Consider the following 27045-nt stretch of genomic DNA (forward strand, 5'->3'; position numbering starts at 1 on the left):
TTGTTTCCTTGCTCTGATTCCCCACTGCCTCCACTGAAGGTGGCTGCTTTCTCTGCAGAGGCTCCCGTGCTCATGGTAGCGGCCTTTTCTGCAGTGACAGGGTGGGCATGTGACCCAGTGCTCAGTCCTTCACACCAGAAGTCATGCTCTTTGCAGGGTCCTTCTGCTCTTCCTCAGCAGCCCTCTGTGCAGGTGACAGATGTGTCAGGATCCCAACCCTACTGTTCTATCAAAGACCTTGGAATTCTGAGCTCTGACAGAAGCTTTCAGTTTTAGAAAAATGTTGTTTCCCTTAAGGAAACAAAAAGACAGGGCTAGTTTTCTCTTTTATTCTTTCCTGGAACCATCTGCCTGACCAGACATTAGGCTGCTGGAAGATCTTGCAGAGGAAAGGAAAGTGGACCTGCTTGGCCCATGATGGTGCCTCATCTACTCCAGTATTTATTCTCCAGATGGCCTAGAAACACCCTAGCCTCCTGTTCACCCCCTCCCCCAGGGTCCAGCCACACTTCGGGCCATCTCTCACTCCAGAGCCATCACGAACAAACAGAGCAGAAGGTCTTCCTCTCCTGGGCTTAGCTAAGGATTTCTTATCCTCTGTGCCTTTAGAGGCGTCACCTGCTCCAGGAATCCTCTCCTGACTGCTCAGATTGGGTTGGTTATGCTGACCACCTGCTCCCCAACCCTCTGCTCTTCACAACATGCGGCACATGGCCAGGGCTTACTTCTCAGGAGTCTGTATGCTATACAAGAGCAGGGACCTCGCCCCTCATTGTCCCTTTCCTCCTTCCTTAGCACAAGCACGACATAGCAGAGACTTGTCCCATGAGTAATTGAGACCCAGCCCCTGCCCTTCAAGCACTTAAGCAGTAAGAGGACTGACCTATGACCAGGTCTTTGTTTACTGCCATCCAGAGTGGGCAGACAAGTGAAGCAAGGTCAAGTGACAGTGGTGACAAACAGAAAGAAAGAAAGAAAGAAAGAAAGAAAGAAAGAAAGAAAGAAAGAAAGAAAGAACTTTTCAAGTTAGGAGGTATTGAAATCCAGGACTCTCTCCCCCCCCCCCCAGATTTATTAATTTCACCAAGAGAGCATCCAGGGCACCACTAAGGCCTTTGCAGTGCTAGGAACCAAACTAGGAGCCTCATGTATGCAAATCCTGTAGTCAACCCACTGAGGAGCCACTTCCCAGGCTCCAAGCCTCCAGGGCCCTTCCCTGTAGACTGAGCTGCCTCACTAGTGGACCCCCTGCCATGCAAGGGGCTGAGTGAAGTCTCAGCAGCAGTGCAGTCAAGGCGGTCTAGACAAGATGTGTCTGTGTGCAGGGGCCCAAGAGGTTCTAAGGTCTGGAGGGCATTGCCTCATCAGGGATGTTGACTTGGCAGGAGTCAGGGTAGGACCAACTCCTGGGACCTGGGCTTCTGTTCTCTGGACAAAAGACTGCTTTCTTTTTTCCAGCTTTGTAGGGATATAATTAACATATAGTAGTGTATAAATTGGGAGCTGGGCAGTGACATACCCGGTTAAGCGCACATAGTACTAAGTGCAAGGGACTGCACAAGGATCTGGACTCAAGCCCCCGCTCCCCTCCTCCAGGAGGGGGTACTTCACAAGCTGTGAAGCAGGTCTGCAACTGTCTTTCTCTCTCCTCTTCCTGTCAGGAGCGGTGGATTCGTAATGCCAGTACCAAGCCCCAGCGACTGGAGACAAAAAAAATATACTGTATAAATCTAGATGTACGCCATGCTGGTTTCATACACACACAGCAAAATCAACAGATTTCCTTTAAACTTTCAATTTTGGAAAATTGTGTATATATGCAAAATTAGATGGAATAAAGTAGTGGACCCCATGCCCCACCACCCCACGCCAGCATTTACCTGTGTGACACTAATCCTGCATCCTCCACACCTGATGCAATCTCTGTGCCTCAGTGTCACTGAAGAAATTCTCAAGTGATCAATCTTTAAATCTATGACTTCTAATAGATTAATCAAGAATTTTGAGGCCTGGAACAATGGGGAGGCCCTTTCTGATTTTTTTTCATTTTAGAAGAATGACTTGAGTCTTTCCTCTTCACCTTACTTTTCAGTGGGAAGTTGGTGTCTCCAAAGTGGAAGAATTTCAAGGGCCTGAAGCTCCAGTGGAGAGACAAGATCCGGCTCAATAACGCCATCTGGCGGGCGTGGTACATGCAGTGTAAGCTCAGTGAACTGAAGAGTGGGGCCCCCAGGCTTTGTGGGGGGCTTCTGCCACCTGGAGGCCTGTGCACTTCAGTGCCCAGACACTGCTCTTGGAACATTGGGTTTCATACAGAAGCCTCTTTCAGGTAGTCAGCGAAGAAGGGCAAGCCAAAGCAAACTCTAGTGAGCTGAACTCTTCTCAGTCCCCAAGTACAGGACATCTGGTCGTTTGGGCTCTGTGGTGAAAGTCCAGGGGACAGAAGTGTCAGCAGGGTTTCCATGTGAAAGTGCTCCTGATCCTGCTAGGTCACTGAGCCCAAAAGGACGGAAGAATGAGGCTTAGTTAACTTTTTAGGGAAGTGAGGAGGGCTGAGCAGAGAGGTGACATGAAATTATGTCCTGTTCTCAGCTGCTCTCAGAAGATGCAGATCCGCAGGCCTCTGCAGGAGATGGGGTGTGCTTGGGTTGGACGGGGATGCCTCTTAATAAGCCAGACTCCCGTGGTCCGGAAGGTGGCACAGTGATAAAGCTTTGGACTCTCAAGCATGAGGTCTTGAGTTCGATCTCCGGCAATATGTGTGCCAGAGTGATACCCGGTTCTTTCTCTCTCCTCCTGTCTTTCTCATTAATAAATAAATAACATCTTTAAAAAATAAATATATAAGCCAGACTCCCTTTCCTACCTGGGTGCTACTGATAGCTCTCCTTTAGTCCCACTTCTCTGGAATCTAATTTTTCAAGGCCAGAGCAGAAAAGACCAGTCAGGAAGCATGTGGACAAAAAGGAGTGGGGTTTCCTCTGGAGTGTTGGTGGTGATGATGTCTCGCCCTCTTTCCACCCAGATTTGGAGAAGCGCAAGAACCCCGTGTGCCACTTTGTCACCCCACTAGATGGCTCTGTGGACGTGGATGAGCACCGCCGGCCAGAGGTGCTTGCTAAAAGATTGTTGGTGACTGGGAGAGGAGCAGCCCTCACTCGGAAAAGGCTTATGAGAGTGGGAGTGTGGGCTGCGTGCAGGAGGCTGTGTATGCTCCTGTCAGCTCTGGTGACACTGAGAAGTAAGGGAACACAGTGGCAGAGGTGCTCCTCTTCTCAGACTGGGCTGACCTAAGGACTGAGGAGTTCTGCCCACAGACTTGCCCTCCCCTTTTATTTGAAATTTGATGTTAGACTACAGCACTGGAGCTCCCCCTGGGGTCATGGGCATTTCCACGTGGTGCTTGAACCCAGGCCAGCACATGGCAAGGCATACTCCCTGCCAGATGAGCTGTCCCTCAGTCCTAGAATAAACTCTGTTGGAGACGCCATCAGACAAGTATGCAATTACAAAATAAATTAATTTAAGGAAATCTGTAGTTGGGGACTGAGATAATAGCATAATGATTTCATAAGAGTTTAGTGCCTGAGGCTGACCTCCCAGGTTCAGTCCTCTATACCACCATAAGCCAGAACTAAGTACTACTCTGGTAAAATAAATAAAGCCTGAAGTCAAGGACAGGGAGATACTTTGCCTAGTACAGTGCATACCTTACTGTGTACAGGGCACTGGGTTTCAACCCCTGCGCGAGAACTCTGCGGGCGGTGGAGTGGTGCTGTGGTGTTTCTCTATCTCTCCCTCCTATCCTCTTCCACCTCTCAAAAAATTAAGAATAAAAAATCAAACCAAAGAGACCAGTCAGTGGTATTTGCACATATAAGGCCATTGTCCATTCTCTAGCACCACAATAATCAGATAAATAGATGTGAAATCAGCAGGGTTCTTTATAAGACTGACATTGTGAGCAGTTAAAGAATGACTTCAAGAGCCTTGTATACTAAAACAGAAAGTTATTGAAGAAATAGAGAAAAGTAAAATTGTATAAAAATAATTTTATCATTATGTGTCATGTTAATTTGTTAGTGTGTATGTGTTTTTATATGCATAGGAACCATTGAGGAGGATGCAGATATCTGTTACTAGTAGACCCTTCTGGGGGTTGGGATTAGAGAGTGACTTTTTTCATTTTATACCTTTGCAGATGGTTTAACTTTTATTCAAGCTTGTCTTACTGTCTTGATAAAAGAGAGAAAACTAGCAGGTAGCCCAGTGAGAGACAGTTTGAGCAGCTAGACACGGTCTAGTTTTAGGCATACCGTTGAAAATATGGCAGAGCCCACTGGTTAAGGATGTGAGTGTTCCCTCTGAGTCTGTGGAGCCCCCAGACACTGCCAGTGCTCCACTCAGATCCTTAGGACTTTGACTGCCAAAGGCCCCTTTGTTATCTCTAGTCACAAATGTTAGAGACATGGTATCATGGAGACACTGTGAATTCAGTTGTAGGCACAGGGTAGGTGCTCTGGGACAGATTGCCCAGGTGGACTGTTGCTAGTCACTGCCTGCCTGCCTCCCTTCTTTTCTCCTTCCTTCCTTCCCTCCTTCCTTCCTTCCTTCCTTCCTTCCTTCCTTCCTTCCTTCCTTTCTTCCTTTCTTCTTTCCTTCCGTCCCCCTCCCTCCCTCTCTCCTTCTCTCATGATTGACGCTTTACCACTCTTGGGGTGGCGTTTTCAAATAGATAGATACAGAGATATTGAGAGTGAAAAAAACCACAGTACTGAAGCTTCTTCCATTATGGGGGTTGGGGGGGTGGGAACCAGGCGTGAACTTGTACCACACACACTGTAAAGCAGGCAGACTATTGAATTGAACTGATAGCTGTTGGCTAGCACTGTCTTTTCGTTCATTCATTCATTCATTCGTTGTCTACCACAGGCCATCACCACAGAAGGGAAATACTGGAAGAGTCGCATCGAGATTGTTATCAGGGAGTATCACAAGTGGAGGACCTACTTCAAGAAAAGGGTATCCATCCACTGTGGGCCACAAAGGGGCTGTTGAGGAAGCCTGGGTGTGGGGTGGGGGAGGGTGTGGAGGAACACCAGGCTGACTCCTAGGACCTGCGTTCTAACCCACCCCGAGTAAGGGCCTGCGGTCATGGTCCCTTTGCTTTCAGTCTCCCAGGCTGTGAGCCTGTCTATTCCACAAACACTAGGTGGGAATCTTCTCTTTGCCTGGTGTCAACCTGGCGTGGAAGAGAATAGAGTGTGCGCTTGCTTGTGTATGTGCACGTGTGTACGCACGCGTACACACACACCACTAGAGAGGAAGCCCTGATGTTTCTAGAATCTACTTTTCTTGAGAGAGGAGAGGATGAGAGTCTTGTCCCCTCCCAAGACCCTTGGTGACCACTTTGTCCCCCTCTTTCTCCACAGCTGCAGCAGCACAAGGATGAGGACCTCTCTAGCCTGGCCCAGGTGAATGAGCTTGGGGGACCGTGGGAACTTTTCTTTGATAAGGAACAGAAGTCAGGTGGGGGAGATAGCATAATGGTTATGCTATCAGACACATGCCTCACATTCCAAGGCCTCAGTTTCAATCTCCTGCACCACCATAAGCTAGAGCTGAGCATGCTGTGGTCAAACAAACAAACGGCAACAACAACACTCACACGCATGACTTAGGTGTCCTGACTGAGCCTGTAGCAGAAAGTGTTAGGGATGTTGACTGCATGTGCCTAGAGAATGGCCCCCTGCTCATGAGGACACATGATGGCTGGGAAGCAGGAAAGTTCTCTGATAGGTGGTCTAGAACCACTTTTTCTCTTTCTTTGTTTCTTTTTAAAGATTTTATTTATTGATTAGTGAGAAAGATAGGAGAGAGAAAGAACCAGACATCACTCTGGCGCATGTGTTGCCAGGGATCGAACTCAGGACCTCATGCTTGAGAGTTCAGTGCTTTACCCACTGAGCTACCTCCTGGACCATGAACGACTTTCTTCTTGTATTTCTTCACCTCTCTCTGCATCATCTCTAGAACAGTTGCTCTGTACAAGAGGGTGACATGTCTCACTGGCAGAATATGCCTGGGCCAATGAGTCCCTCCCTGTTGACCTTAGATATACCCACCCCCAGCAGGATGATGACATGCTATATTGGCACAAACATGGGGATGGATGGAAGACCCCTGTCCCCATGGAAGAGGACCCACTGCTGGACACAGATATGCTCATGTCAGAATTCAGTGACACCCTCTTCTCCACGCTTTCTTCACACCAGCCAGTGGCCTGGCCCAACCCACGGGAAATAGGTAACCTCTGCGTAGGTCTTTCACTGAATACCCAGTTGGTCCCTTTCTTTGTCGGTGGATATGCCTCACTTCAGGGCTTTCTGAGCTGCTGCATGTCACTTGTGAGGGTTGGCAGCAAGGAGAAGGTTTTACCAACCTCATTTGCTATCTGAGTGGAGTAGGAACTACAAATGGAGCCTCTCGACAGTTGTCAGGCACCCTTAGAATCTCTGCAAGAGGGAGTCGGGCGGTAGCGCAGCGGGTTAAGCGCAGGTGGCTCGAGCTCACAGACCGGTGTGAGGATCCTGGTTCGAGTCCCCGGCTCCCCACCTGCAGGGGAGTCGCTTCACGGGCGGTGAAGCAGGTCTGCAGGTGTCTGTCTTTCTCTCCCCCCTCTCTGTCTTCCCCTCCTCTCTCCATTTCTCGCTGTCCTATCCAACAACAACATCAACAATAATAGCAATAATAACTACAACAACAAAACAAGGGCAACAAAAGGTGACTAAATAAATAAATATTATTTTTTTAAAAAAAAGAATCTCTGCAAGAAAATGGTGGGAGGGTGAGTGGTGGTCTGAACCAGTGTCATATTTTTGATACTATTCTTGGGCTGATTCGTCCACTCCCCACCCCCTGTTGCTACCCTAATATTAGCTGGAAACGTGCCTAGATCTGGTGATTCCAGTTAAGCTTCAGGGAAGAGAACCAGCAGATTAAGAAATAGAATTGAGAGGTGGGGTGGACTGGATCTCTTTGCTATTTACTGTTTCCTGGTGGTAGTATCTGTTCCCTGATACTTAATTCTCATTTCTTACACAAAATTCTCTTCGTTTTCTGCCTTCTGAAAACAAAAAAAATGGCCTTGAGCTGACAAGAAAGTAGAATTCCTAGCCAGCTGTCTACAAGTCTAGAATGTGAACAGAGGCAGGAAGATGTATTCCAGGTCTTTTGCATATTCCTGCAACATTGAAAAGGAAAAATAACTCCTTTGTTTCTAATTCTTGTAGCACATCTGGGAAATGCAGACATGATTCAGCCAGGGCTAATTCCTTTGCAACCCAACCTGGACTTCATGGACACTTTTGAACCTTTCCAGGGTGAGGACTTGGGGCCCAGCTAGAGTCTGATGACCACAGACAGAGCAGATGGTGCTTCCCTTCCATAGAGGGAACTGCTGGGATGGGGGTGGGTTAGGGGAGGGGCAGTGTTAGAATTTTCTGGAATTACCATTTACTTAGGTATGGTAGTAGCTACAGCTTCTGGGAAACTTTTCTGGGGACAAACTTTCTGGTAAGTGACCTGGAAGTTCAGAGCCTCAGGTTTGGCCCTGATTACAAGCAGTTCTCTCTGTGGGCAGCAGAGGGCACTGATGGCACAGCTGCCTCCCAGCCTTTTGCTTCCTCCCAGTAAACCAAGCCTTTGAGCTCGCATTGTCAAGAGTCTGTGAAAAACACCAGACCTGGAGTAGTTCAGAGCCCAGACTAGTTGGCAGCATTTGCGGTTCCAGTCTGAGGGTCTTTCCCTGCAAAGTTACCTCTGGGGGTCAGGGGGAACTCCCTTTGGCCATGGCATTCCTCTGGGTATTGTGGAATTTAGTGCTTAGTTTGTTTAATTCAAGGACGTTATGGGCATCTGGAGTCAAAAAGTCTCTGATGTTGTCTTTCAGACCTCTTCTCATCCAGCCGCTCCATTTTTGGTTCTGTTCTGCCCACACCTGCCTCAGCACCCACACCAGAGCCTAACAGCCCACCTGCTCAGGTAGAGGGAGTTGGGGAGGGGGGCACAGGTTGGTCATCAAATCTTTGCAGCCAGGGCTCAACTGCTTTCTTAACCATGCATTCATAAGCAGAGTGTTGGGGGCTGCTGGGTCCCATGTTGTTCACACGTGTGGTATGTAAAGAAATGCCTCCGGCCCTATTTGAGAATGCTGAAATATCCATATTTCTGCAGTAACAGAAAAGGTATATGCCTGTCAAGGTGGACTCTGTTCTGACCAATAAAGTCAGACTAGTGAGATAATAACTTTTTTAAAAAAGAATTTATTTACTTATGAGAAAGATAGGAGGAGAGAGAAAGAACCAGACATCACTCTGGTACATGTGCTGCCAGGGATTGAACTTGGGACCTCATGTTTGAGAATCCAATTCTTTATCCACTGCACCAATTCCCAGACCACAATAAAGACAACTTTAGGCTCGAAGTGAAAAGAAGTTTTGTGTGTATCTTTTACTTTCTGCCCAGCAATCTGTATAAGTCAGTGGCAGGCGTAGGGCTGCTGAGCCTAGTGAGGCCTGGCTCTTTCTCAAGGGGCTTTTGAGCTGTGTGTGCCCTGTCCACTTAGACACCCAGAACCTGGCCCGCCTTCTTTCACCTGACTCTGGGAGAGTCTTCTCTAGAGACTGAGAAGGGAACAGCTGGTCCCTTGTAGCCTTTTCCTTTCAGGAGGAGGTGACCTCTCTGAAGGTGATATGTGAAACTATCCGGGGAGAACCCCAAGAACAGCTGTGATCCAGGCTACCCTGGCTTTGTAACAGAAGATGACAGGGACTTCGGGGGACCTGCTGGACTCTAGAAATAAGATAGTCTCAGGCCAAGAGCCAGCTGTACTCAGACAGTCACTTGGTCTTATCTGTGTTGTCATTTAGTTCCTGATGGAAATAGACCCCTGCTGAGGCCTGCAGAGACACAGATCCCTGCCCCGGGCACTCAGCTAGGCTGTTGACTTTGTGACAAAGATGAAGGGAGCCACAGCGAGTTTGGAGTTTGTGATCGCAGTGCTCGTTTTTTCTCTTCCTCTCTCAGGAGGGCATCCTATCAACCACCACCCTTCCCACCGTGAGCCTCCCTGTCAACCTCGTTGCACTCACTGCAGATACTGCTCTGGATCCTCCGGATCGGCAGGGAGCCTCCCAGCCTGGGGACCCCTTTATCCAGCCCACAGACTTTGGTCCTTCTGCACCACCACTGAGTGTGCCCCAGCCTTTCCTCCCCATCTTCACAATACCTGTGCTCTCTCCTAGTCCTGCCCCGGCACCGGCTGCCCCAGCCTTGCCATTAGTTGCCTCTCCAGCTCCTGCCCTGAACCCCCCAGCTCCATCTACCTTCCTGCAGCCCCAGAAGTTTGCAGGAGTCAGCAAATCACCTTCTGTCATCACCCACACAGCTTCTGCCACTGTCACCCATGACGCCTTCGCCACCACTTTCAGCCAGAGCCAGGGCCTACTCATCACAACTCATTGCCCCACCCCTTCAGCTTCCCCCTGTAGTCTGGCATTGTCTCCTGCTACCCAGTCCACCACAGTCGGAGCCCCCCAATCTTGTTTAACTTTTGTGCCACCTAAACCCGTATCCCAAACTGGAGGGAGGTCCAAGCACCCTCCAAAAATAGTGCCTGCTTCCAAATCAGAGCCCATGTCCTTGGTACTGAAGAATGCCTGCATTGCCCCAGGTGAGTCTGCTATGTAAGGAAGCCAGGGTGTGGGCGCACTCCCTCACCACCACCCCCAGGTATTTCCTTGTCTCAGAGGTTTGAAAATTGGTGACAGAATACACAAGTAAATGAAGCAGACGTATCTTGAAATGCTACATGTATACAGTCCTAGTCTATGTCACTAGTCTATGTCTATCTTATGTCATTCTTAGGGTGTGTGTGTGTGTGTGTGCGCGCGCGCGCGCGCCAAAAAATGAACTCAGGGTCCTATACCACTGAGCCACCTCCCTGGCTCAATTTTTATAAGAAAGAGAAAGTGTCAGAGACTAAGAAAGATAAGAGAGACACCAGCATTGCTCCACCATCCATAGTGTTCCCTTGGTTCTGCCCTCGGTGTTTCCATGTGTTGTTGGGGTTCAAACCCAAGGTCTCATGCATGGATAGCAACTGCTCTACCCACTGAGCCATCCCCTCCCTCTACTCTGTCATTCTTTTAAAGTTAGTCTCAGCCGGCTGTTTGAAACAATACAGTCTTGGTCATCTCTTCCCTGGGTCTATAACATTTCCCCTTCAAGAGGAAGGTGCCCTCAAGCAGCTAGGTGTCCTGGTGGCTTTGTCTTCCTGTTTCCTGCAGTAAGGAAGGTGCTATCTTAGTGGGCCACTACCAAAATCAGGGAACCTGACCACACTCTGGGTCCCCTCCTCACCTTATTCTGGCAGCTGCCTTTTCAGGACAACCTCAGGCAGTGATTATGACGTCAGGCCCTCTGAAGAGAGAAGGGATGCTTGCATCATCCATGGCCCAGTCCAACGTGGTCTTCACGTCTGCAACCATTGCCAGGGTGAGTGCACCCTCAGTGTCTTACAACCCTAGTGTGGCTCTCACCTGATGTGACCTATTGGAGAGTGACATCTTTCCTGTGTCTCCTCAGGCTCCTGGCATCACAGAGTTTCACAGCGGCATCCTGGTGACAGACCTCAGCCACACTGCAGGCAGCCAGCCAGGCCCTGTCTCCCGGCTCTTCTCCCCCAGCACTGTGCAGGACACCTTGGTGAAGAGAGAACAAGCCCCACCTCAGGGGGCCAATCCCCAGGTCCCTGCTTTGGGTCCCAGTGAGTATTTACTCCTATCAGAACAGTTGTCTCCTCAGAGATGCAGGGAATCCTGGGCTGGGGAGACTACTGAGGGTTCCCCAAAATCAAACCAGGGCTTAGGACACATGCAGTGATGCCAAGGCAGGAAAATGCCTTGAAGGTATTTGCAGTGAGGCAGCCAGTGTAGCCAGGTAAACCAATCTTCACCTGCATCTGAGAGACTGGCCCTACTGGCAACTGGAGTTGCCGTAGCCACCCTGCCTGTCTGTCATCCACAAGGTTGTCCCTCAGTATTCAAGCACTGCCGATTTCCACAGTGTGGGCCTCACACCGATGAGTCAGTCAGGATAGGACTGATTTAACCCTGTGACACCTGAAGAACTGGGGTTCAGAGAGGAATGGCCTGCCCGGGCCAGTGCCATCATGGAGGTGGGGCCTACCCTGCTCTCCAAGCCATTAGGGAGGGAAAACTTAGCTACTGCTTGTCTTACGTAAAACTGCCGCACAACTGCTCCTAGAATTGTGAAAACGGCCTTCCTTCTCTCCCAGGAGAAGTGAAGGACAAAGAAAGACAAAGAGCAGGCCAGAGATGAGAACCTCCCTGCACTCTGGGAAGATGAGAAATCAGCATTATTAGATCTGAATTCCTGACAACATCTCAGCAGAGTCTGGGGCACCAGCAGGCAGCTTGTCCGTCATTGAGTTGTGGTGCTGGGATAGCAGCCTGGGCTGGGAAATGTGAGAGTGTTGTGTGGAGGGATGGGGGCAGGAATCAGATGGGAACAAAGGTCTTTAGGACAGGAGGGTGCCTGGGGCTTTTCTTTGTGGGTAAAGTTGTGTTTGTATTTTGTCTGGTTGGTTTTATTTTAATAAGACTTTCATGATGGAGCAGGAAATAGTTTTTCGCATAGAGCACGTACCTTACTACATGCTGGGCCCTGGTTTCAAGCCTGGGTACTGCATGGGAGCATCCCAGAATTGGGGGCAGCTTCATGAATGGTACATCAATGCTGTGGTGACACCCCCTTTCAATGATTTGCAATAAAAAGAGTTTTGGTTTTTTTTTTAATTCTATTTATTTATTTATTCCCTTTTGTTGCCCTTGTTGTTTTAATAAAAAGAGTTTTTAAAAATTCAAGGATTGAGTAGCATTGGAAATAATCACCAGGAAACATGTAGTTTAAAGACCAAAATTGGGAGTTGGGCGGTAGTGCAGTGGGTTAAGCGCAGGTGGCTTAAAGTGCGAAGAGCAGCATAAGGATCCCGGTTTGAGCCCCTGGCTCCCGACCTGTAGGGGCGGTCACTTCACAGACAGTGAAGCAGGTCTGCAGGTGTCTGTCTTTCTCTCCCCCTTTCTGTCTTCCTCTCCTCTCTCCATTTCTCTCTGTCCTATCCAACATCGATGACAATAATAATAACTACAACAATAAAATAACAAGGGCAACAAAAGATAATAAATATTTTTAAAGAGTTTCTTCTTTTTTTAATATTTACTTATTCCCTTTTGTTGCCCTTGTTGTTTTATTGTTGTAGTTATTATTGTTGTTGTTATTGATGTCATTGTTGGATAGGACAGAGAGAAATGGAGAGAGGAGGGGAAGACAGAGAGCGGGAAAGAAAGATAGACACCTGCAGACCTGCTTCACTGCTTGTGAAGTGACTCCCCTGCAGGTGGGGAGGCGGGGGGTTGAACCGAGATCCTTATGCTGGTCCTTGTGCTTTGCGCCACATGCGCTTGACCCAGTGCACTACCGCCTGACTCCCATAAGTAAATATTTAAATAAAGCAAGCAAGAAAAACCAAAATTGAGCTGTTGTGATGTATCTGGGGCCTTGGAGCCTCTTCAGGAAGCCCTGGTAGCCTCCTTTGGTTTGTAGGAGTTGCCCCCACCTCTCGCCTCTCTTCACACCTCCCAAAATGTAGCTGGCAGAGCTCGGCCCATGTCCCCATTCCATATCCAACATGCCTGTGTCAGGTCTTGCTGGGACCTTACAGAACTCTATGGGATGCTGGCAAGGATTTCTCCACTTTTGCTCTGCAGCTGCTTTGGGAAGTTAAGATGGTGTTCTGTGCCTGGAGGACTATTGTGCCTGGTGTATCCTCACTGAACACCCCACCTCCTCGACTCTGTCCCTAAGAGGGGTCTGTCTGTTGTCCTCAGGTCGAGACTGCCCAAACTCAGGGCAGGCCTCCCCATGTGCTTCAGAACACAGTCCCAGTCCTCAGTCTCCCCAGAACAGCTGCTCTGGGAAGTCTGCAGAACCCAAGAACGTGGCTGCTTTAAAGGTATCCTGTCTCTCTCAGTTCTTGATTCCTTGGAAGAATGGGGGCAAACAGGGAGGAGAGTGAGTGAGGTGACACAGTAGATAAAAGCATTGGACTCTCATGCTTGAGGTTCCAAGTTCAGTCTCCAGCAGCATATGTACCAGAGTGATATCTGGTTCTTTTTCTCTCTCCTATCTTTCTCATTAATATGTAATTTTTTTTTTTTTACCAGAACACTGTTCAGCTCTGGTTTATGGTGGTGCAGGGGATTGAACCTGGGATTTTGGAGCCTCAGGCACGAGAATCTCTTTGCATAACCATTATGCTATCTACCCCCTCGTAAAATTTTAAAAGGAGAGTGTGTGTGTCAAGGTTCCTTTGGAAAACAGAGTTATCTGCTTTCATCTTGAGACTGTAGGCTCCTCACTCCTCACCCACTAAGCTGCCATAATGATGCTGGGCCATGAAGCTGGGTCAGGAGAAGGGAGGTCTAAGGAGGAAGTGTGCTGTTATTGACAGTCCTCCTAGCCCCGAGACTACACTCCAGGGCGGTTTCAAGTGTTCCTTACTGTCTTCCCCCTAGTGAAGTATTTTCATTTCCTGTTACTTCTTCCATCCTCCTCTCTAGCTAAATGCAGGGTTCTGAGCTCCCCTAGTCACAGAGTAGCAGGTCGGGAAAGTAGGAGGGGCGGGATGGTGTGGCCCTGTGTCACAGTGGCCAGTGACTCCCCAATAGAACCGGCAGATGAAGCACATTTCAGCCGAGCAGAAAAGGCGCTTCAACATCAAGATGGGCTTTGACACCCTGAACAGTTTGATCTCTAATAACTCCAAGCTGGTAAGTTGCCTGAGGTCGTCGGGCCTGGGGGAGCAAACACAACACCCCTGAGTTGGCCTCTGACCTGGCTGCCCCCACAGACTAGCCATGCCATCACGCTGCAGAAGACAGTGGAGTACATCAACAAGCTGCAGCAGGAGCGCCTGCAGGCACAGGAGGAGGCCCGGCGGCTGCGGGAACAGATCGAGGAGCTCAACACCACCATCATGTGAGGTTGGGGGCCCAGGACTCCAGGCTCATTCATCCTTGCATGTGCACGCACACGCGCGCGCACGCGCACACACACACACACACACACACACACACACTTCCTTTGACTTGTCCTATCGTTTCAGCTCCTGCCAGCAGTTGCTCCCTGCCACAGGCGTCCCTGTCCCCTGGCGCCAGTTTGATCACATGAGAGACATGTTTGATGAGTATGTGAAAAGCCGGACCCTGCAGAATTGGAAGTTCTGGATTGTATCTTTGGGTTGCCTTTGCTTCTCCCACCCCCACTGAAACAACAGAATTCTTGTTCCCATTCACTGTTGTCATGGGGTTCAGCAAGACAGGTAATGATAGCTCCTGCTTCGCAAGAGACAGGCCACCACAGGTGGCAGTGTGAGAGGGGCCGCTCATGGCCACCATCCAGCTCAGAGCCTCCTGGGAGGCAAAGCATCCAGGTTTGGTGTCTGGGTCACCAAGAACCAGACAAGAATAACAGCTCTTGTAAAAGCAGTCCTACAGGGGTGGCTTGGCAGCCAGCTCAGTCCTTTCCACATCAGGGAGGGAGGTGCCCCCACTATAAGATGGGAATGGGGTTCACGAGACAAGACTGGATTTAAAGCCAATTCCCATCGTTCTGCCCTTGGCACCTGGGCCCACCTGTCTTTGAAGCTTCAATAAGCCTTCTCCCTGCACTCCACTGGCCAGACAGCTGCACAGCTACACCACCCAGTCCCCACTTGGCCTCTTGGCACAGTCAGCACACAGAGGGCCTGCTGAGGAGGCTGTCACAACCCTGACAGGTAGTTTTAGAAGAGATGAGGGCATCATGCTAGCTCTTCTGCTATGCAAGTTCATTGCCAAACTGTCTCTGATCACTGGTGGCGCTGAGATGATGATGAGAAAGTGAGGGTGTATCTCCCCATCTCTCTGTCAGGCTAGGGTTTAGGGACCTCAGGGACTGTGCTGGCTGAGATCAGAGAGAAATGGACCTTGGGCCTTCAGATGGTTAGGAGACTTCAGAATATGACTGAGAGCTGGAACATTTGTACAAAATACTTAGGCCAAGCATCATGTCTGGAAGGTTCACTCATACTTGTCTGGTGTGCTTCTAGTTCCGGCCAGTGTCTGTAAAGACTTGTGTTTTTCCTATCATGCTAGGATCCGTTCCCGTCCCTGCCTCTGGCCTATTCAGTGGCACATGAAAGCACCTTTGGGTGAAAGCCTATTTGCCTTATCTCGCTTTCTCTCATCGACTCTCTGTGGACAGTTACTTGCGAGGCATAGGGAAGTTAGTCTCGAGTAGTCTTGGTCTGTAGCTAGATTCCATTCTCTCCACCAGAGTTGTGTGTTCCTGTCTCTCCTCCTCGCCCACCTTTTCTTTAACCCCCATGTGTGCAGTTCAGCATCATCATCAAGCCACTATTCGAGTCCTTCAAGGGGATGGTGTCTACCAGCAGCATGGAAGAGCTGCACCGCACGGCACTGTCCTGGCTGGAGCAGCACTGCGCCCTGCCCGTCCTCAGGCCAAGTGAGTCAGGTTCAGGGTGGCTATGGGGCTTCAGCAAAGGCACCATGCCAGCACTGGAGGGAGGAGGGCCCTTGGCAGCCAGCACCTCTCCTGGCTTCTGCCATCCGCGTGGTTGTCAGTGTGGGCAGGTCCAGATGACATTTATTGAGCACTTCCCACTTGTTTGGCCCTGCCTGTGTCAGTTGCTATCAGATGTGGGCTTTGTTTAATTCTTATATCAAAGCTATGATTGACTATTAAGGTCATCATTAAAACAAATGGGCAAAAGAAAAAGAAAAAAATACCTAGGATGCTGGATTGTCCACATTTCTTGCTGAGTGTGAGCCTTGACTTAAAGGCAGGGGTGGGGCCACCTGGTCTGATCTCAGCAGAGGGCTTTTCCTAGTGTTCCGCCTAAGGGGGAGCGGGAGAGGAATCAGGGCTCAGTAGGCCCCGGGGACTGGCTGCTGCTTGTGCTGCTGCTCCAGGCTCACCCGTCCTGTCTTCCAGTGGTGCTGAGCACCCTTAGGCAACTGAGCACCACCACCTCCATCTTGACGGACCCCTCTCAACTGCCGGAGCAGGCTGCACAGGCTGTCACCAGAGTCGGCAAGAAACCCGGGGAGTCTTAGCAGCACTCAGCAGCTGTGACTGCATGCACCGCTCAGGGGACCCACCCTGTCTGTGGGGAGAAGGCTGCGCCTCAGGCTCTTCAAGACCCTCAGGGTACCCTGACTCCCCCAGCCCTGTTGGGCTGCTCAACACCGTGCTCAGGTCTGAAGCAGGTTGGGTCCCACCCACAGCAATAGCCCATCCCTGGGGACCCCTGCTTTGAACTTTCAACAACCTCAGTCACCAACCCCCCACCCTCAGGGCAGCCCAAAGTGGGGACACTGCCTGTTCCAGTCCCGCACTGCCTTACTGTGCTTGGTACGTGGTGTAGAGGGGCAGAAGAGGCAGAGCCTGCTCCTGTGATTGGGGACACTGGATCCCTTCCTGTTCCTGTCGCAGCCTGGTGACCTGGATTGTTCGCAGTGACCCCCATGCCCATGCCCACTCTGGCCTTCCTGTGGGGCAGTAGGGAGGCATCTTCTCCCTCCCCCGCAGACTTGGACCCCACAGACAGATGTGCTGTGCTCTCCCACTGTGCACTGCACACTGCACACTGCTGGGGGCCGTGCTTTCAGGGACTCCAGGACTCAGTGTGCAGGACCATCGTGTGAATGCATGCAAGTGAGAAGGAAAGCACAAACAATGCGTCATGCTGCTCACTCTGTCACTGTTTAGTTCCACGTGGCCTCGCAGTATCTAGGGTGTCACTGACTTGAGAACCACATGGGCTTCGTGCCATACCTCCTGGCATCACCTCACAGTCATCGTCCCAGTTCTCTACCTGCTTTGGAGCAGTGTGTGAAGCCAGACTCCACAGAACTGTCTCGATCTGCTAAGTCTCTGAATTGTACAGCTCGGAGCCTCAAGTCATGACAGTTCTCGGACCAAAGATGTTCCCGCCCCAAGTCAGTCCTGCCCTGTGGAGGAGGAAGTGGAATGGTGACAGGCAGGACTCTGCAGCAGTTAGCCTCAGAGCTGTCTTGAGGTGCTGCCCAGATCACGATGTAAAGAATTGTACTTGGAGGTGATCAAGGTGGAGGAGTATCTGGGGAAGAAGGCTGTTGAGGAATGCAGGTGCTACAGTTGGGAGAGTTACAAGGGGACATCCTGCAAATCCCATGCAGGGGAGGAGCTGTCTTCACTCTCAGGAAACCCTGCCAGTGGCACCTCCACGTCCAGTGAATGTGCTTTAAACATCATGCTGTGAAGGTCAGAGCAGCCCAAAGACCTCCTGTGGTACCTCTGAGCTTCCTCACAGAGCTGGACCAGCTAGGCCTGACCAAGGGCCTGAGGTGACTGAGGACCAGGGAGATGTTGAGCTCCAGTTGTTCCTGGAGGCCAGGGGAGGGTTTTCAGAGGGCGCTAGCTTGACAAAGGACATCTCTCCCTGCTCCCCATTTGTCTTTAGCCCTGAACAAGAGCAGCTTAGTGGCCCCCTCAGCTTCTTCCCCAGATGAGTGTTTACAGGCCTTCTTGAGGGACAAGCACAAGACAAGGCTGGGCTGATCCTTGAAATGTTCACTGGGAAATGGAGAGAGAATTCATCCTTTACCCCCCAGGATAAACATGAAGTTACCCTTCAAAAGGGAAAGACCACTGTGGTAAGAATTCCACAAGGTCGGAGGGAAAAACTGGGATGTTCCCAGCTGTGAGGGCCTCAAGTAGGGCCTTACTCGGCCCTGCCACTCTCTGTGCCTTTGCATGGAATATGCGCAGCTGGCCTCATCAGCCTGGGCTTCCCCGAATCAATAGCTTTCTTTTTTTTTTTTTTCTTTTTCTAGCAACTCCATGGGATATAAAATTAGCTTCTTGCTTTGGCCCACTTCTCCCTTCCTCCCTGTTGCTGAATCAGATGTTCAGCATTCTGGGGTTTTGTTTGTTTATTTTTGTTTTGTTATTTGTTTAGATATTTAAGGATGTTAGGTTTTGTGAGATTTTGAAGGGTGTGTGTGTTTCCGTCAGTTCATCTTTCGTTGTGTACCAGTAGACTGTAAGTAGGTGCATGTTTCTCTTCTGCACTATTTACTGAAATCATTTCTCTCGGTGCTCACCCACAAAGCTGTATCTCTTTCTACAGACACGATTATTTCTTGTCCCACACATGTTTTCTTGCTTAGAATCTTGCCTGAGCAATCTGACCAGATGGAGGGGCTGGCTTTGACCTCCATCCTGGGCTTCTGGGCTGGGGTGCAGGTCCAGGGGTGACCCCACGGACACTGCCCCACTCTGATTTGTTTACACTTACTTCCGTCCCCATATGCCTACCCCCACTCCCAGAAGAGATGCTTAAAAATGTTGACACTCTGGAGGAAAGGAAAAAGACTGAACAGAAGAAGAAGAAAAAAATGGCCTGTCTGGCAAATAAATTTCTGCAAGTGTTTCCGTGAAATCTTTCTGTGCCATCAGCCCCTCCACAGCGCGCACTTTCACTATGAGCAGAAATGCAGGCTGAGCAAGGGCCCGGTGCCATTGTGGGACTTTCTCACAGCCGCCAGACCCGCCCCTTCAGCACCCCCAGTAGGGCAGGCTGGAGCTTTCCTCAGGTTTTCATGGCCCAGGGGAAGTGGTCCTGATGGTGGGGCTTGTGTCAGTGAGATCCCAGGTCTCCCCAAGGAGGAAGAGCTGAGGGCTGTGCGCCTTGTCCCCCAGCCATGTTGCAGGGCCTCTGTTGGGGGGCTGTGTGATCAGCGGTCACCTGAGTGACCTTGCACACCCACCTCCTCCCACTGCCTGCCCTTCATTGACGTCAGGCCTGAATGTTTTTCCTCTCTAGCTGACTAAAATAAAAACTTTGATTCTTTGTAAATGTGGCACCTCAGGCATGCAAAATCCCTTCATCTTACCCAAGAAATGGGTGCAGTACAGGTGACACCACTGTCCCCTTCACTGCCTGGCCCTGGAAGACCCACTTCCCATATCTATGCAGAGGCTCCATCCTGGCTTCCTCTTCTTTTTACCCAGATGCATCCTGGGGTGACAAGAATGTTTTTCAGGTCACACTGGCTTTTCCATGTCCAAGGGAACATGACTGTGTCCTCTCAGAACTCAAAGTGAAATCCATGTGCTTGGGGATCACTCAGTGCCAGGTGGGGACGGATGTTGATCACCCAGACCCTGAGTGTTTACCTGCTCCCCACAAAGCACTTGGTCAGAGGCAAAAACCACCCACCCACTGCTTATTGGAACTTTGCAAAGTGTTTTCTGGATTGTGGTCTCATTGGGGAGGACTTGGAGAGCCTGAATGCACTAGCACAGCAGCCTGTGAGTTGGGGCTCAGCACAGCTAATGCCTTTTAATGCTTAGAGGATGTCCACCAGATTTGAATGTGGCTGTGAATAAGGGAGTGGAAGAGCTTGAGATCACAGAGCAGCACTACTGTTGGATAGTCACCCTGACCCTGATGAATTGGATCTAGAGATGGGAAGATCACCCCTGGGGAACAAGGAAATGCTGCACAGGCTTCCGGATTTGAGAGAAGCCTTAGGACCTTGGGGTGTCCCTCCACTAGGATGACTCCTGTGGGGAAAGAGGGAGAAAGAGTGCTCAGTTGCCCCATTTTCTTTTTCTCCTGAAGACTTGACTGTCCTGCTCACCATACATCCAGGGCTGTTTCTCTGTCAGGACCTGCAAAATTCAGCCTTGGAGGAAGAAAAGGGAACTCTTTGTGGTGAATGTTGACTGACTCACATGTGTTTACTTAATGGAATTTTATTTCTGAAATTTCCTTTCCACTCTTGTAGCAAAATTCAACTCTGCCTCCCAATCAAATTTTAGATTCCACTGTCAACCCCAGGTGTCACTGATTGGAAGAACTCTCTTCTGGGTTGCTGCATAGAGATTTTCGAGTTAAGATTGTGGAAAGCTGAAACCAAAGCTTTATACATTTCCATAGAGTTTACATCTTGCCGTTTAAAGGGTTCTTCCAGGGACACGGATCCCCAGGCTGTCTGTCATAAGGAAGCCGGAACCAGCCTCTCGTCATGATGCCCTGGTTCTTGCAGCTGAATCTTGCAGCCCTTGGAAGGAAGCCAATTCAATTTTGTTGTAACATTCTTGTCCTCTTTGGAATTTCAGTTATCTGAATGATTCATTTTTCTATTGTGAGCATTGGTGATTGCACCCAGCGCCTTTAGGATAGTGACACCTGTGGTTTGTCCAGCAGACTGAGAACTTCTGTTTGCTCAGCCTCCAAACAGGCCCTCTGACTCTGCCATGGAAGTACACATCCACCAGCTGTATTCAACACTACAGTGCATTTTTAAAACTATATTTAGATCCAAGATAATAAAAGCCTTATTATTATTACTATCTTTAAAAAAAAAAACAACAAAAAACCTGTGACATGTGATCTTAAATGCTGCCCAGTTAGACTGTGTACATGATTAAATGCAGTCAGAACAGAGTGGTGCCCACAATTGACTGGGCCCAGGGAGTAGGGGGTTGCCTGGGCTAAGAACTGCACCAGGGATAAGGAGAGAGGTGTTAGGAGTCCCGGAGGGGTGTCCAGAAGAATGTGATTTGCTGATAGGGCTGGCAGTAAATGCCCAAAAGGATAGGTTCTGGTTCTCCAGGCCTTTCTGAGGCAGAGTATAGGGCACTTGTCACAGTGAGGTACCGCCCTGTGGTATGGGTTACCCCCAACTCTGAAAGGTTGTGTGTCCTGGGACACAGGAGACTAGTCTTCCTTGATCCATCTGACAGTGCAGGGGAGGCAACAGTAGAGGGGCACTTGAGAATTGGATGTCTCTGTTTAAGTTGGAAGCTTTTCTCTTTTACACTGTCTTCTGTGCCATCTGGCTCCTTCTTCCTGGATGGGTTGATGATGACAAGAAGGGGACCACTTTACAGGCCACCTGCCTTTCCTGTGTGGAACTGCTGAATTTTTTTTTTATCATAGAACCACTCAGATCCAACTCTAGGCCTTGAAAACGGAGGTCTAGGAAGAAAGGTGAGTGTTTATCTACTGCTTTGGAACAGAAAGTACTGCATTTCCAGCCCTGTGCTTGATGTGGAACCCTGAAAGTTGCTTGGCATAATTTGGAGGAGAGTTTGGATCAGCCAGGAGGGATAGGTCAGGGAGGAAGGTCCGTATCCTGGAGAGCCCCATTCTCTCAGTGCCAGGCCTTGGGCTCCCCTGGGGATATCACCCCTCTGAACAATGCCCAGCCTGGTGGTGGTTCCCATTTCTGAGAAGAAGAATTCCAGGGAGGGCAGCCCAGAAGGTGGTGTAGCAGTAGAGCACAAGAAGTGGAAGCATGAGACCCTGACTTGATCCCCAGCACCACATGTGCCAGAGTGATGCTTTGGTTTACTTTTAATCTGTAGGTAAACCTTAGACAGATACAAACAAGATCCAGGAAGGTACAGTGAGGCCATAGGCATGAGAAAGCTAAACCTTTTTTTGTCTATGACTTCCTACCAGATGCAGAAGATTGATCGATCATCTTCTCTCCCTAACAACCAGTCCTCTCCAGTTTGGCTTCTAAATTCTTGTATTTACATCAGCCACTTCTCTCTCTTCCCAAGAAGACCCTATCTTTTTTTTTTTTCTTTTAATGTTCTTTATTTTTTTCCTTTATTTATTAGAGAAATCTAGAGGGATAGAGGAGATTGAGAAAAAAGACACACCTGTAGCACCACTTCACTCCTCATGCAGCTTCCCAGTGAAGTTGGGACCAGGGACTTGAACTAGAGTCCTTGAGTATTGGTAGCATGTGTACTCAGCTAAGTACACCAGCACCATCACTTAACACATCATGTTTACTCCATTCTCTTACAGTTAGCCAGAGTGCTCTACCCAGATTTCTAGGCCTTTCCAGGTAGCCACCAAACCCTAATATCTACCCACCCACACATGCTTGCCCATCTTGCCCTACTTGCCTTCCTAACCTCATTGCTATCCTTGCTATTTTCAAACTTACTTTTTTTCCCTTTTCTCTCTGCCCATGACTTCCCCAGCTCCATTCCTTTCCCCGCTACCACTTGAGCACTTTGTATTGTATTTCCTCAGGATACTGGTCACTGTCACTGTCATTTCTCTTCCTGCCAGGTTCCAGCCACAAGGCTTGGGATCTCAGGGTCACTGTTGTACTCAGCACAGAACTGGTACAGAGCAGGTGCCCAGGTAACTTGAATGTGCCTGCAGATCTATGCCACCCCACTTCTGTGCTACTCCTCCCTCCATGCCTGTTGTTTCAAAGGTCCCGGAGCACAGGGAACCCCAGATAAGGTTTCAGGGCAAGGAGGCATTGTGTAGGTGCAGATGTCACACAGGTGTGAAGCAGCCTCGTAGAGATATATTTAATTTGGTTTTGACAGGAGCATTGCTCAGCTCTGGCATATGGTGGTTCCTAGTATTGAACCTGGGGCCTCTTGCATGTTAAGTCCTGTACACTATTATTGTTTTATCTCCCTGACCCTAGAATGATAATTCATTTACTTACTGGATTGTTGGAAAAGCCATGACACATTTTTGCATAGAAAAATATGTCATGACTTTCCCAACAGCCCAGTGCTTTTGTTTATTGTGGAGTAAAGGGCTCATTTATGCATGATTTCACCACTCCTGGCCACTTGCGTCCAGTGGAAATAAAAGAGACAGGAGCCACAGCACCAGAATTTTCTCCTCTGCCATTGCAACCAAAATAAGCCCTACAGGCACCCCCCACCCTCGTAATATTCCAACAGATACTTCCAGTAACACAACTGGGCTGACTGGTGAAAAACCATCTTTTCCAAAGTTAATCTGCAAAGTCTGGATGAGAAGACCACTAATAAAAATGTGCCAGTGCCTGTGTAAGGAACCAGCGGTCATAAAAACTAGTTAAAGGGGAGTCGGGCTGTAGCGCAGTGGGTTAAGCGCAGGTGGCGCAAAGCACAAGGACTGGCATAAGGACCCCGGTTCAAGCCCCGGCTCCCCACCTGCAGGGGAGTCGCTTCACAGGCGGTGAAGCAGGTCTGCAGGTGTCTATATTTCTCTCCTCCTCTCTGTCTTCCCCTCCTCTCTCCATTTCTCTCTGTCCTATCCAACAACGACAACAACAATAATAACTACAACAATAAAACAACAAGGGCAACAAAAGGGAATAAATAAAATAAATATTAAAAAAAAATTAAAAAAAAAAAAAAAACTAGTTAAAGATGGGGGCTGGGTGATGGCACACCAGGTTAAACTCACCCAGTACTAAGTGCAAAGACCCAGCTCCCTATCTGCAGCAAAGATTCTTCACAAGCATTGAAGCAGGTCTGTGGGTGTCTGTCTTTCTCCTCTGTCTCCCCTTCCCTTCTCAACTTTTCTTTGTACTATTGAATAAAGTGGGGGAAAAAAAAGGAAAAAATGGCCACCAAGAGCAGTGGATTTGTAGTGCCAGCACCAAGCAACTGGAGACAATATATATATATATATATATATATATATATATATATATATATATATATATATATACACATACATGGTATATATGTTAAAGATGATGCCACCAAAGGATATTAATAAAGCTGTAGTGAAGGACTACAAAAATGGAAAACTCCAAGTGGTATTGGGTCTCAAACCTGGACCCACACATGGTGAGGCACATACACCATCCTGTAAGTTCCCTCTTAAGCCCAGTAATTTTAAAACATCAAATTCGATAGTAATTTAGATTGTGTCTATGATCAAAGTAATCTATAGATAGCATTTTAAAACATTAATCTTGGCCTAAGTGGTAGAGCACATGATGTCTCATATGTAAGAAACTCTGAGCTAAAATATATATATAGGAGATATATAGATATAGATATATATCTCAGGAGTCAGGCGGTAGCGCAGCGGGTTAAGTGCACGCAGCAAAAAGTGCAAGGACCCGCAGAAGGATCCCAGTTCGAGCCCCTGACTCCTCACTGCAGGAGTCAGTGAGGAGTCGCTTCACAAACGGTGAAGCAGGTCTGCAGGTGTCTATCTTTCTCTCCCCCTCTCTGTCTTCCCCTCTTCTCTCCATCTCTTTCTGTCCTATCCAACAACAACAGCATCAGTAATAAAAACAGCTACAACAAGGGCAACAAAAGGGAATAAATTAAGTGTGTGTGTGTGTGTGTGTGTGTGTGTGTGTGTGTGTGTGTGTGTGTGATCAGAGGTAAATGGATAGAATAGATCCCTAAACCCTGACACCATGTATGAGCACCAGAGACAGCACCAGGGGGAGCTCCTTGGATGGTAGAACAGTACGATGGTGGTTCTTCCCTCTTTATTCTGTCCGTGCCTTCATTCTGTCTCCTCCCTCCTTCTAAATAATTTGGAAAAACAAAAAAGTTCAAGAGGTGTCACAGTAGTGTCACACATGTGAAGCCCAAGTTTCCCCCCTGGTGTTTCATGGAAAAAAAGAAAAAAAAAAGCATTCCATCTTGGATGTGGCCTTGAGTCTGCAGAATACACTTTGGCTTCTTCAGTAGTTTCTTTTTGTATAGTTTCTTTTTGGATTTAGACTTGTGTAAGGTGGTGTGAGTGTGCTTGTACTATATTCTAACTTGTGCTTTTTACCTCTTTCACTTAAGAAAACCTCAAGTATACCCGGAAGTTTAGTATAATGAACCCCTGTGTGTCTATCACCCATGCAGGATCCATTATTGTGAAGTAAACCCGAAACCTTGGGAATTTCATGTGACAAGTGGGCCTGTTTTTAGTCCTGTATCCAGAGCTGCATACAACTACGCATACAACTACCCTTGGTGGCCACTTCACAATTCTCAAAGGCTGTAAAGCTACAAAGTCATAGCTTCTGCCTAGGGAGTGGAGTGTTCTGATTGATCAGATTTTCTGTCTTACTGAATCATTAGCTAGAAAACCTCACTGTTTAAAGCGGGGGCTGGGGGAGCTTTCTAAGATAAGCGTCTGCTTTCCTGCCTTAGTTGGTCATGGCACGGTAAACTGTCTAATCTCTTTATCTAGTCTGACTGATTTTCTCTCCTGGAGGAAGTGACCCAACAGGGGTGGTTGGTTCCATGACAGATTTGCAGTGGGGGTGGGGCAGCCCCCTCTACCTACCTCTCACCTGTCCTACAGCCCAGATTCTTAGCCCAGATTGATGTAAAGGGACTGACCTCCACTGGGAGATGCAAAAGCTTCTCCAGTTTCTGAGCTCCACCCCCAGCACTTGCCAAGGATTAACCTGATTTCTCCCTTTTTCTTTCTTTTTACTATTTTTTAATTCCCCCCCTTTTGTTGCCCTTGTTGTTTATCGTTGTTGTTGCAGTTGTTGTTGGGTAGGACAGAGAGAAAGAGAGAGAGGAGGGGAAGATGGGGAGAGAAAGGTAGACACCTCAGACCTGCTTCACTGTCTGTGAAGCGACTCCCCTGCAGGTGGGGAGCCGGGGTCTCGAAGTGGGATCCTTACACGCTGGTCCTGGCACTTTGCGTCACGTGCTTATCCCGCTGCGCCACCGCCCACCTCCCAATTTCTCCCTCTTTCCTTCAATCTTTGATCCAAAAGCATTTGCCAAAGGCTTTGTGACTACAGCAGTGACCTTATTGGAATCTCAACAGACTTTGGGTATGAGAGATAGTGGAAAGCCTGGGGTGCCCTGAGGTCCTGTAGGAGTGGCAGAAGTCACCTGGGGCGAGTGGGCAGTCAGGAGTGGCCCCTGAGCAGGATCCAGCATGGCAAGCAGAGTTGCCTGGCTGGGAGGACTGGGAATGCAAAAACCCAGCGAAAAGAGCATGTTTCCAAGGAAGAAGCTTTCAGCAAATTAATATCTCCATTCATAGAAACTGAGTCCCTCTCTCCACTGGGACTTTTTCTTATCAGTTATCTCTGTCTTTTGCAGTTCTCTCCTTTTCATTGATTCTTTGCTCTCTAGTCTTCCATTTATCTTTCTGGAGTCTAACTGGCCATTAACCAACATCTCCAGCCCAGAAGATGCTTGTCCCCAACTTTTCTGCATCTTGATAACCAGCATTACCTTCCACTCAGTGGCTCCAGCCAGAAATTCTGGGTCTTCCACTCCCTCACTTCCCACCTCCAGTCTATCACCAAAGCCTTCAGTGAGAACTCCAAAAGAATTACGACTCCTCCCACTTACCACCTTCTGAGCTGGACAGCACACAGTTCTTCCCTTTTCATGACTCTCCCATTCATCTCCACATGCCTCAATGAATCTTTTTATTTATTTCTCTATTATTTTAAAGCTTTCTTTTTATTTCACATGAGCCATTAGAGTTTCACTTATGAGAGGGAAGCCAGAACACTGTTTTGGAATGTGCAATGCTTGGAATTTTTTTTTTTTTCTTTTTCCTCCTCCAGGGTTATTGCTGGGCTCGGTGCCTGCACCATGAATCCACTGCTCCTGGAGGCCATTTTTTTCCCCCTTTTGTTGCCCTTGTTGTAGCTTCGTTGTGGTTATTATTATTGCCCTTGTTGATGCAATTCGTTGTTGGATAGGACAGAGAGAAATGGAGAGAGGAGGGGAAGACAGAGGGGGAGAGAAAGATAGACACCTGCAGACCTGCTTCACCGCCTGTGAAGCGACTCCCCTGCAGGTGGGGAGCCGGGGGCTCGAACCAGGATCCTTACGCCAGTCCCTGCACTTTGCGCCACATGCGCTTAACCCACTGCGCCACTGCCCGGCCCCCTGGAATTTTTTTTTTAATTATTTATTTTATTTATTTATTCCCTTTTGTTGCCCTTACTGTTTTATTGTTGTAGTTATTAATGTCATCGTTATTGGATAGGACAGAGAGAAATGGAGAGAGGAGGGGGAAGACAGAGAGGGGGAGAGAAAGACAGACACCTGCAGACCTGCTTCACCACCTGTGAAGTGACTCCCTGCAGG

General features: G+C 48.8%; 2 protein-coding genes across 4 annotated transcripts in view; both read left to right on the forward strand.

Annotated features, from left to right (window-relative positions):
- The window catches only part of MLXIP (MLX interacting protein), a 72845-nt gene extending 54226 nt beyond the window's left edge, over nt 1-18619 (forward strand). The window contains exons 2-17 of one of the 3 annotated variants that reach the window (XM_007539811.3): nt 2093-2199; nt 3026-3111; nt 4933-5022; nt 5433-5474; nt 6135-6306; nt 7293-7382; nt 7952-8043; nt 9088-9733; nt 10436-10557; nt 10648-10828; nt 12972-13096; nt 13812-13913; nt 13994-14121; nt 14249-14372; nt 15519-15648; nt 16138-18619. In XM_007539811.3, the coding sequence (XP_007539873.1) occupies nt 2093-2199; nt 3026-3111; nt 4933-5022; nt 5433-5474; nt 6135-6306; nt 7293-7382; nt 7952-8043; nt 9088-9733; nt 10436-10557; nt 10648-10828; nt 12972-13096; nt 13812-13913; nt 13994-14121; nt 14249-14372; nt 15519-15648; nt 16138-16259 (2359 nt within the window). In that variant the 3' untranslated portion in view covers nt 16260-18619. Of the gene's footprint in view, nt 1-2092; nt 2200-3025; nt 3112-4932; nt 5023-5432; nt 5475-6131; nt 6307-7292; nt 7383-7951; nt 8044-9087; nt 9734-10435; nt 10558-10647; nt 10829-12971; nt 13097-13811; nt 13914-13993; nt 14122-14248; nt 14373-15518; nt 15649-16137 lie in introns of all 3 variants that reach the window. The other 2 variants (XM_060193147.1, XM_016184959.2) reach the window with 2 other exon arrangements.
- BCL7A (BAF chromatin remodeling complex subunit BCL7A) overlaps nt 1-27045 on the forward strand; it is a 236299-nt gene that overhangs the window by 111231 nt on the left and 98023 nt on the right. The window lies entirely within an intron of this gene.

The sequence above is a fragment of the Erinaceus europaeus genome, chromosome 6 (assembly GCF_950295315.1).
Source record: "Erinaceus europaeus chromosome 6, mEriEur2.1, whole genome shotgun sequence".
In the NCBI taxonomy this organism is placed as follows: Eukaryota; Metazoa; Chordata; class Mammalia; order Eulipotyphla; family Erinaceidae; genus Erinaceus; species Erinaceus europaeus.